This window comes from Drosophila persimilis, unplaced genomic scaffold, assembly GCF_003286085.1.
Source record: "Drosophila persimilis strain 14011-0111.01,24,50 unplaced genomic scaffold, DperRS2 tig00000191-arrow-pilon, whole genome shotgun sequence".
In the NCBI taxonomy this organism is placed as follows: Eukaryota; Metazoa; Arthropoda; class Insecta; order Diptera; family Drosophilidae; genus Drosophila; species Drosophila persimilis.
Window position 1 is genome coordinate 9,257,633 of NW_020825298.1, and position 10,594 is coordinate 9,268,226.

General features: G+C 39.7%; 1 protein-coding gene across 1 annotated transcript; it reads right to left on the bottom strand.

Moving 5' to 3' along the window:
- Positions 1-4,061: 4,061 nt before the first annotated feature.
- On the bottom strand, positions 4,062-8,576 carry LOC113565648 (UDP-glucuronosyltransferase 2B13). The gene is made up of 4 exons (XM_026988288.1): positions 8,484-8,576; positions 5,518-5,773; positions 5,000-5,446; positions 4,062-4,933 (listed from the first exon to the last, which is right to left on the bottom strand). The coding sequence occupies exons 2-4, from the start codon at positions 5,771-5,773 to the stop codon at positions 4,062-4,064; spliced, it is 1,575 nt and encodes a 524-aa protein (XP_026844089.1). The 5' UTR covers positions 8,484-8,576.
- Between the last annotated feature and the right edge of the window lie 2,018 nt (positions 8,577-10,594).

A 10,594-nucleotide genomic window follows, 5' to 3' on the forward strand; every position in this document is an offset into this window, starting at 1 on the left:
CTTTTACCCCGTAGAAAGTGCATACTGTCAAGACCCGACAGCCTTTTGTTTTCAGTTTTTTTCGGCATAATTTCATCATTAAACATCGAAAAACGAAAAATGTTGTGTTGATTTTGCTGTAGCCCCCGGAGGCTTGGAGGCTTGGAGACTCGGAGGCAGGCATGCAGGTCAATGTATTTATCAAGAGCTGGAGCTGGAGCTGGAGCTGTGGCTGGTGCTCGATAGATGCGCATTTTGATTTGCATAATCTCACATTAGCTGGCATTATGTTTTCCTCATTTCAATGATGATGATGATAGACGACAACCTTAACTTTCCAATCAATCAAGGCACCCGAGGAGAGGAGGAGTGCACGCGCACAAATGTATGTAAATGCCAAAACATTTACACACCTGAAGCCGGTGTCGTTTCAGTTACTGTTGCTGTGTGCTTGTGTGTGTGTGTGTGTGTGTCTTCATGGCTAATGGACGCCCCTCACATGACCTTGCGATGGAGGGGCCTTAATTTGTCACCTCTGTTGATCAAAACATACAAAAACTGAGCTGAAATTACATTTAAACGACCATTTCAGCTGCCGCTCGCTTAATTACAGCACACACACACACACACATTATGCACGTATCTGTGTATCTTCCGAGATGTTTCTCAAAAAACGAAATACCAAAAACTAGCATCACAAGACGGCATCACGTGCTTAATGCTAATCTTCAGCTTGGCTCCGTTTCGTTTCTTTTTTGTTTTTTTCTTGTTTTTTTTTTTTCTTTGCGGCTGTTTGTCTATGTGGTTTACCCTCTGCTCTGCCACTGCTGCTGCGACGACGACGTTAGTAACAGGAACCAAGCCCCGGACAAAGCTCTAACTGAAGAAAACATCCAAAAAGTGGTTTGCTTAGTTTTTGTATACCCTTACAAGCTATAGGGGGGTATTATAATTTTGGTTAGAAGTTTAGCAGGCAGAGCAGGAAGGAACATGGCACATGGTTTTACGTTCTATTTAGCGGAAGGTATCAAAGCATTCATAGAAATGATCGGGTTAGAACGAAGCTTAAGCACTTCCTTCAGATCAAATGATCTGCTTGTGGTCAATCTTTCACGAGCATAGCACTCGTTTCGTTGGCGGAAATCGAAGGCAAAGTCTGTATATATTCCAAGAAGGAACTTTATTGGTTCTTATTGTTTTTAAATAGTTCAAAACCGACAGAATATCATACATCTTCCATCACTGTAGCTTCTCTATCATCTCACATAGAAACTTCCAATCTCTAAGGGTATCTGCACCTTCGGATCCCTTTCCTTTCTTGTTTGTTTGTTGGTTGCTTCTGCTGCTGCTGATGTCGCTGGATTTTGGTTAGACTCATGTGATCTGAAGTCGAATGGCGGCGAATGGCGACGTGTTTTCGTAAATAATAATTAATAAATGCAATGGAGTCGCATATAAACCTTATATTACTCTCGGTCTTGGGCCAAACACTTGCTAATTGTCAACACGGATGCCCAAAGCAAACCTCGCGGTACGCGGTACCATATATACCATATACGGCAATATGCATGTGACCCCCACACCAAATCCTTAGTCAGTCAGCTGCAAATTGTCGTATTCAAATTAGGGGGAATTTTCAGAAGAAGCCGGTTCTCTTATGTGGGATTTTTGTGTTGTTGGAATTTGAAGGGGTTTCTTAATCACAAGAGCCTCTCCATATCATAGAGCGGCGGCCAATGGCCAATGGTCAATGGCCAATCTTCAGCCTCGAGAATTTCGTGTGCCTGGCACTAAATATCGAACTTTTAGTGCTCTTCAAATGGCGTCAAGATCTGCCACATATTGAGGTCCGGTTTGAGGCATTACGTAAAAACAGACAGACTCGAGCAAATATAAATAAAATATCGTTTAAATAATATTTGAAAACCATATATATGTACAAAGACCCACAAAAACAAAAATACAGTAACAGCTCCGTTAGTCGAAAAGCTGCCTCCGAAAAGTAGCTCAAGTGTTGGATACATATATGTATATTGTGCATTGGATATTATTTCAAACACATTTCAATGGCCCAGCGAGATGGCGGGGAAGGGGTCTATCGGTAATATATGTTCAATTAAAATTAAAATTTTACAATTTATAATCGGCAAACACAAGACAAACGGCAACGGCAAACAACAATTGAAGATGCCTGCCCCACGGGTCTGTCCCTCCCCCTCTCTGCCCGCGACTCGGTTCAACCGGTTGGTGCTACAACAACAAATATTCGCACTTGAACCCTCCACAAGGTGATGCCCAGGCAGTGAAAGTATTGGAGACAATAATATACTTTTAGATGACATAAAAGATACCACCACAATATACATATGTAAATGTCGAGCCCGGTAAAAGAAGACCTATAAAGCCATTGACTAGTCGACCAGTTTGAGTCGATTATTTAATGCCAAAGTCTTAGACGTGGCGCTTAAGTTGTTGCTTAAAGGGGGAAAAAGAATGCTGAAACAGGAACTTTGGGGAATGGAGAAAAACTTAGATATCTGTGGAATTGTTTCTGAGATCAAGTTGTTGGCTTAAAAGGAAAGAGTAATGCTTTTAGCTGGTATTCTAAGTTCGGTTTCGGTTTCTTTGTTCTACAATTCCACTTCAAGCAATTGCATAATTTCAGTTCTGTTTTCTTTTAAGCCAGACAAGAAAAGAACGTGCTTTGTGTGGGTGTTATATGAGAAGAAGATGGAGACGGAGATGGCTCAAGAACACTTCGTGATTGTTGATTGAGCGGGGAACAAGCAAAACACTCCGCACAAAGGCGACTCAATTGGCATTTTTCGACGCTGCTGACTTTAGCTATTTCCCCATTTCGGCTTAATTAATTGACACATAAATTATGAATCGTATAGAGGGATAATAAGTTGATTGATCAGGTGTAGGGGAAGAGACCTAACCACAAAGCTGGGACACTCAGCACTGAACATATAATTTTATCAGATAAATTAATACATTTTCTACAAGAATCTCTATTTAAAGTACTCCATTTTAATTGATTTTTTATAAAAAAGGGCTCCAATCAAAAATGTCCCATATAGATTTACCAAATGTTGCGGAAATGTTTCAAAATGTTGCGCGACTTCTCGAACACAGTTTATATAGCAGCCTATCAAATCCTGAAATCATGCTTTAAATTTACACTGTAGCCGAACATTATTTGCTTCTTAAAACTAGGCAATGGTTTTTATTGGAATACAACGCATCTTTTTGAAAACTGTTGCATACTATTGCCGGCAACAAACTACCACGAAACACAAAGATCTTTTACATTTGTTGCGACGGCTACTAGGAGGTTCACTGGATCATACACACTTTACATACAAATATTTAATTTGTGATCTTAAAATATATGTAAGGAGGAGTGGGCCAGCTGGCGGCCTATTGAGGGGGCAGCGGGGATAAGCAACAGCAGTAATAACAGCAGTAGTAACAGCAGCAGCAACAGCAGTAGTAACAGCAGCAGCAACAGCAGTAGTAACAGCAGCAGCAACAGCAGCAGGAACAGCAGTAGTAACAGCAGCAGCAACAGCAGCAGATCAACAGCGGACAGAGAAGAAGAGGAACCGAGCGAGGGGGCAGCGGGGATAAGCAACAGCAGTAATAACAGCAGCAGAGGAACAACTGATGAGCAGCAACAACAGTAGTAACAGCAGCAGCAACAGCAGTAGTAACAGCAGCAGCAACAGCAGTAGTAACAGCAGCAGGAACAGCAGCAGCAACAGTAGCAGGAACAGCAGTAGTAACAGCAGCAGCAACAGCAGCAGATCAACAGCGGACAGAGAAGAAGAGGAACCGAGCGAAGCAGCGACAAAGAGAGAACAGCTGCATACGGACGCGACTCAAGCAGTAGCAGGAAATCAGCAGAAATAAGCCGTAACATTAAGAACTTTTGTAATCACACATATGTACCAGGCCACCGCGATAATAATACAAATAAACGATACTCTGAATAATATCTTACATATATCACAATTTATTCTCGCGTGTGACTGTACAACACTTAGAAACTATTTAGCAACATTTATGGCTTTCATCTCCTACAAACGTTTTTTTTCTTCATTCAGTTTTTGCGACCATTTGTGGGCTCTCTTGAGCATACGCCAGGGCAGCCAGATGGTTAGGAAAGCACCGAGCAACAGGCAGCCGATGATGTCGAGCAGCAGATACTGATAGAGGGGTAGGAAGGCGCCGTGGGACTTCAGATGACGGGCCCCCCGATGTCGCATAATGTACTCGATCCAGAAGGTGGCCTCATCGAGCGGATGAATGGGATTATCGCGGAAGCGCTCCGAGACCTCCAGGGCACTGCGCTTGTACTGCGGCTCGTATATGAGCGTCTCGACGTTCCGCACGAGGTCATCGACTGTCAGTTTGGAGAAGACCAGGGATCGAGCATAGCCCTCCCGCACTGATTTGATCGTGTTCCTGTGCTGATCACCATAGAGGGGAATGCACAGCATCGGCACGCCCCAATAGATGCCCTCCTGGGTGCCAAAGATCCCTCCGTGGGTGATAAAGAGCTTAACATTCGGATGGGCCAGAATATCATTCTGCGGCATCCACTTCCTGATCATAACATTCGCGGGGAGCTGTCCAATCGAATCGTTCTCGTACTTCCAAATGACTTGCTGCTTCAGCTGTCCAAAGGCCTTAAGGATCAGAGCGGTTTTATCTGCTGGCATATCCGTGCTCTTCATGTAGGAGCCCAAACTGAAGTACACCACGCCATGGGTGGCGTTGTCCAGGAAGGATTGCAGATCGTCGGGCAACTTCTTCGCAGGCTGAATGTGCGCTCCCCCAACGTCTATGAGACCAGGCATGCTTGGCCGAGGGAGATCCACGCTGCGATGACTGTTGATCAGCATTAGAGAGATGTTACGCTCGAGTTCATGCACATGGGGAAGGGAACCTGAAGGGCAGAATGAGCAAACATTAGAATAGATATCTATATCGAATGAGTGTTTTAGAGACTCACCATTGATCACTGGCTTGAAATACTTCTCGGCCATTTCCTGCATTTTGGGGAGATAGAACCACCGCCTCATCACCGCATCGTACAGCGATATATAGGCATTATAGGCACGCTGACTGAACGTCATCTGATCCGTATGCGATAGCAGGAGATGTGGTATCACTGACCAAGGCGTGAGGATGCCCATGGAATGATCCATGTTATCCGCATAGCCCATGGTGCCGATTGTGACCACCGGACAGTTGAACTTCTTCGCGAACATGAGGAAAGCCTCGTGGAAGAACTGCTCTAAGATCACCAGATCATAGTGATCGTCTTTGCTCTGGATTAGTTTTTGAACATTCGCATCCTTGAAGGCATGCTCTGTGGTCATCAGTCCAATGGTCCACCACAGCTGCAGATTTTGGAAATCACTGGCAAACTGCATGCTAAAGATGTTCTTTTTAGGAACTGAGTGGAGAACACAGATTCTTTTTGAGTATTTCCTATCTTTGAGGGTATGCCATCTACAGTGTACTCACAATGCTTGGGTATATCAAAGGATGGACTAATAATGATCTCAGTGAGATTCTCGTGGGGTTGCTTGGTGGGATGATTGTTAACACTCGTCACATGGTGTCCATGCCGTAGCAGATCCCGCTGAAAGTGCTCCAGCCAGAGCCAATGACTGGGCGCCGGAAAGGGTCCCATAAACAGTATCCTATAGGTTTCCCCCAGGCCGGACAGCCCGAGCAGACAGAAAATCATCAGGAATTTGCACTGCAGCTGCGTCTCCATCTGCATCAACATGATAGACAACAATTAACATTAACATCGACAATTAAAACGTCAGACGGAGTGGCTTGAGAAGTCGCGTAATTTGCGTCAGATTAGCATTGGAATTGGATTTGGCTTTGGCTTTGCTTTATGTTCCGTATATTATTTCAGTATTTGCATAAAACAGATTGCCTTTTCCACTCTACCAGATGGAAGTCTAATTAATAACGCCAGTTAGTTGAATGTTACTTTGAGTTAGGCAAATGAGGGTTTGCAATGCATGGAAAAGGGAAAACTCTACATATAAGGAAAATGTTACAAAAGTGTGAAAAATGACTTCATATGTTTTATGAATATTTCCCTAAGCTAATATTGAATTTATAATTATTTAGATTATAATTATAATAATTCCAACATCGCACCTGTGTTAATGGTTCTGTGGTTCTGGTTTGAACACTTGTTCTTTTAATAAATGATTTCAATTTGATTTAAAAATATTTATGAACATTCTTTTGTCAAACAAAAGAACAACTTTTGATAGACATTTGACACAAACTGTCATAAAGTTATTATTCAGCAACCTGAATTCCATTCATACATACATATATCACCCACTCAGATTTTCTTACATCATTTGAATACTGGCTCATTCTTTCACAGATGTTTTATCACTGATCTGGTCTTAATCCAGATTGAATTCCATGTATGAAACGAACACACCTTTGGCTTTCGATCTGTTTGAAATGCAGCAAGTTCATTTCATCATTTTGTAATTAACAATTAATATTAGACAGCCATAGCTTTATACGGTTTACGCCTCATATACATATGTATGTTAGTGTGGTTTTTACTACCATAATAAAGGTGCCTAGACTCTGGCCTGTTTGGCTAGACATTCGAGTAATTGTGCTATCAAAGATTTTGGTTTATTATTTGTGTACACTTTTCTAATCTTGCACTTTTCTTATCAACGTCTGAAATGGGGCAACATTCGTGTCATTTGTTTATTCCTTGGTGCTTGCGGTGTTTTCCGCGTGCAACTTGAATAAAATGGGATTTAAATAAGCTTAGATTAGCCTTATGGCCTCTGACTTTTGCTCTTAATGAATTTATATTAGGCGCTAGTTGTGCGTGCTTTTATACCCCAGGCAAAGAGTGCTTTAGGCTTCAGGCACTGAAGTGTATTACGCGAGTGAATGAACGCTGCAGAACGGTTCTAAAATCTGGCCATCGCTTCAGTCACAAATTCTTTCTCAATAAAAGTAAATGTCTTTGAAATGCTAGAAATAGTTGCAATAACTAATAATAACTCATACTCGCATTTGATGTAAATTAATCAAAAATATATGAACGTGAAATTATTCTCAAAGTTCTTAAAGAGAAAGAGCACACAGACAAGGCAAGAACGATGATAAGACTTTCAAAATAATTAATATTTTTTCAAGAGTAGACTTTGAACGTTTATCAACAGTTAAGTGGTTTCTTACAGGCTTATGTAAGTAATATGCACCTGAATTAGTTCCTAATAAAACTATCCATAGGTATCCATAGTATTTAAATTTGTATCAAATTTTCTGTCAATTAAACTTCCTTGGAGTAAACATTTTTCACTGCTTTTTCTTCATTCTATTGAGTTTTTATAGATATGTTTACTCTTTCATTGATTATGCCTACGCTCAGTCGATTCTTTACGATTCTGTTGTTGTTTTTGCCTATGTTTTACGCTCTCTATATATAAAGCCAACTACTACTGGACTATAAGTAAAAACCTGCTGCTCGTCACCCAGATGTCATTGAGACGTGCTGATAAATCGCATGTGGAAGTAATATTTTGTCATCGCATTTCGCATTGTATTTCGATCATGCAATTTACTGTTATAATTTAATAGCTGAATTGTTGTTGCAGTTGCTTCCATTAGCTATTGCTGACGATAGTTTTTTTACTGCTATTGTAAAGAAAATATATGTGCGAGTAGGTATTCTTTTTATGGATTTCTACCAAGGTTTCGGTGTACACGTTAAAACATAATTGCGTTTAATGTAATTTGTTTAATGTTTGCCAGCTAATTGTTAAATTTGTTGAAATTAAATTTATTTTATAACAAGGTGGTGGGAACGTGGTCAGAGATTTCGTAATTCAAAGATATTTTATAGATCTGATCTGCGCTAAAAAAAAAACGTTTGATCAATGGGCGAGAGTGGCCGAAAACGGGTTAACGGTAAAGGTGTTTTGAATGAAAAAGGTGAACGGAAAGGGGTCTCGTGGTTGGGCAATAGTTTGATGATTGTTTCGTTACAGTTTCCATTATATCATTTTAATTAGTTCAAACAATTAAAGATATATAATAATTTTAATATCAATTTGCACAATCTACGACACTTTACGAGTGGTTTTTAACGAGTTAAATCAATCACAGAAAATGCTTCAATAAATAAATTAAAATTATTTAATTACAAATATTCACTTTTTATGTGTACTTGGTAAAAACCTTTTTTGTGATGTAGAACAACTAAGTAAATTGTGTTAATTTGATGCACAGATGAGCGTGTTTTCTAAATATAATTATATCAGCTATGAGCTACATATAGTCTTTTTTCCCCCAGTATAGCCTCTAAATTTGCTGTATATTTCTGATTTTTTAAATGATTCCAGAAATCGGTACTTGTATAATTTTAGTTTTTATTAGATTATGTGCAGTCTGTCTTTTATTTTATTAAACATGTTAATCACCTTTAATTTGTTGAGTTCTTGAGCACTTCACTTCACCGAAATATATCACCTTAAGATATTTACAAAAATGTTTGTATGGTTCCTTTGTGCGACAAAGAAAATTAACACTTTGAAAAGATTCAAATTCGAATTCAAAAATTAGCGCGAAGCGCGACCGCTGGGCACCAAAGTGCAGTTATCACTGAGACTCGGAGGCACGAAGGCGCCCCACGAGCCCGAGACCACCTCAACACTTAATCAGTCGCGGTCGCAGTCGAAGTCTCTGCCGCAGCTCCACACAAACATTGACAAATAGATATGAAAAGCTTAGCTACAGTACAATCCGTATCTGTATCCGTGTGTGTGTGTGTGTGTGTGTCTGTAAGATTTGTGGGGGTTTCTGCAGCCCTGGCAGTTGAGGTAGCGACACAAAGGCAAATCAACCTGAGCATGGGGTCTCATTGTTTGCTGTACTCTTAGAGAGGGTATTGGGATTGCGATAAGAGCTTTGAAGTGTAAAGAATGAAAGGTTCTTGACCTTATAAATTATATAGATTATTATTAGGTACTGCATATATGTAGGTTAACAGACGTCTCCTAGTTTCTGTTTCTATGCTAATTAGATTCTCCTATTTTAAGATCTCCCTGATCTGTGGGTTTGGGTGTGGGTAGAACGCACCCGATTTATAGCTGCACGCAATACGCAATATACCCAAAACTTTTGTATATAATAGAGATACATCTTACTGCAATCTAATCAAAGTTTGGTCTTAAAATAGTTTATATTCTATCGGAAAGAAAGTTAAAAATGGTAATTTACCAAAGCTCTTGAAAATTAGAGCCCAATCGTATCTTATGATATCCCAAAGCTGCCAAAGAACCAATAAATCTGAAAGGGTATCTTCGGTTTCGACTTCAGAGGCTGCTATTTCTTGCGTTACCTTAATCTTATTGTTTGAGTGTCGTTCTCTCGCACTGTTGACTGTGGACTCGTATGTGGCTGTGTTAATTACAATATTGTTACAATTGATTGCCAAGTGTTGCCAAAATAATTGTTGGCCTGTCAATGAGGTGAGGGATCTCCTCACCAGGTATGTATGTACATTTATGTGATTGATTCACGTGTCGTTCATGAACAAAGAAATCGGAATGTGAAGCAGAATTTAGCAATGATCTTATCAAAGCAAAATTAATAAATAAATTAGAGTACAGAGTATATACATGTATTTACCCATATATGTTTCATATAAACACGCATGAAGGCAACAAATAAACTGGTATTATCTTGCGAAAACAGGAATCTAGTCAAATAAATATTCTATAATATTTCACGAGAGGCAATTAGTGGAATTTAAATATATATTCAATATATTATATGCAACAACATTAAGAGAATAGCTAAATATATTCTACATATGTATGTATAAACATACAACTATTTTGTTCATTGCGAATTGGCAAATAGTTTCAGGGTACATCCGCTATTCTATTCAGAAAAATCACCAAATTATTGGGAATAGTTCCAGGATACAACTCGAATGAGTACACCCAAAATCAATCACGATTCACTTGGAGGAAAGTATCATTAATTGTGGGGATTAACCATGCAAATCATTGCCATTGCATTTCCCTGTTCATCACAAATAAAACAATGAACTCCATTGGCATTAAATTACAACTTAAGCGGGTTTCTTTTACAAGTACAACCGGAAACGACTGCCGACATTTTTCTGGCGTGAAAATTACTTTTAGCATTAAAAAAGTATTATTTGTGCATTCACCTTGAAGGCGGTCAAGTTCACATTTCTGATAAGAGCAAAGCCCAAAGCCCAAAGCCGTATCATTAAATTATAAATTGTAATTAATGTTTGTTAACTTCGGCTGTCAGAAAGCCAAAATGAAAGGAGAAAGACCAAGACCAAGGTGAAAGGGAAAGGGAAAGAGAAAGATAACGCGGGTGTAAGCAAATGACATGAAATGTGCCCCTCGTGAACATGCAACAAATTAAGGAAATCAAACAAAGTAACAAAAGCCAAAACCATAAAGAACACCAGAGATGATATTCCGACTAAAAGATACCCAGTGATTATATGCCCATAAATCTTATCGAGTGAAGGGAAGCTCCAACTCCT

Bases quoted from the DNA above. Each gene is read 5' to 3' on its own strand.
- LOC113565648 (XM_026988288.1), bottom strand. From the start codon at position 5,773: ATGGAGACGCAGCTGCAGTGCAAATTCCTGATGATTTTCTGTCTGCTC. The intron at 5,447-5,517 runs GTGAGTACACTG...TTCTCCACTCAG, and splicing joins CTTTGATATACCCAAGCATT to TTCCTAAAAAGAACATCTTT. The intron at 4,934-4,999 runs GTGAGTCTCTAA...TCTGCCCTTCAG, and splicing joins TTTCAAGCCAGTGATCAATG to GTTCCCTTCCCCATGTGCAT.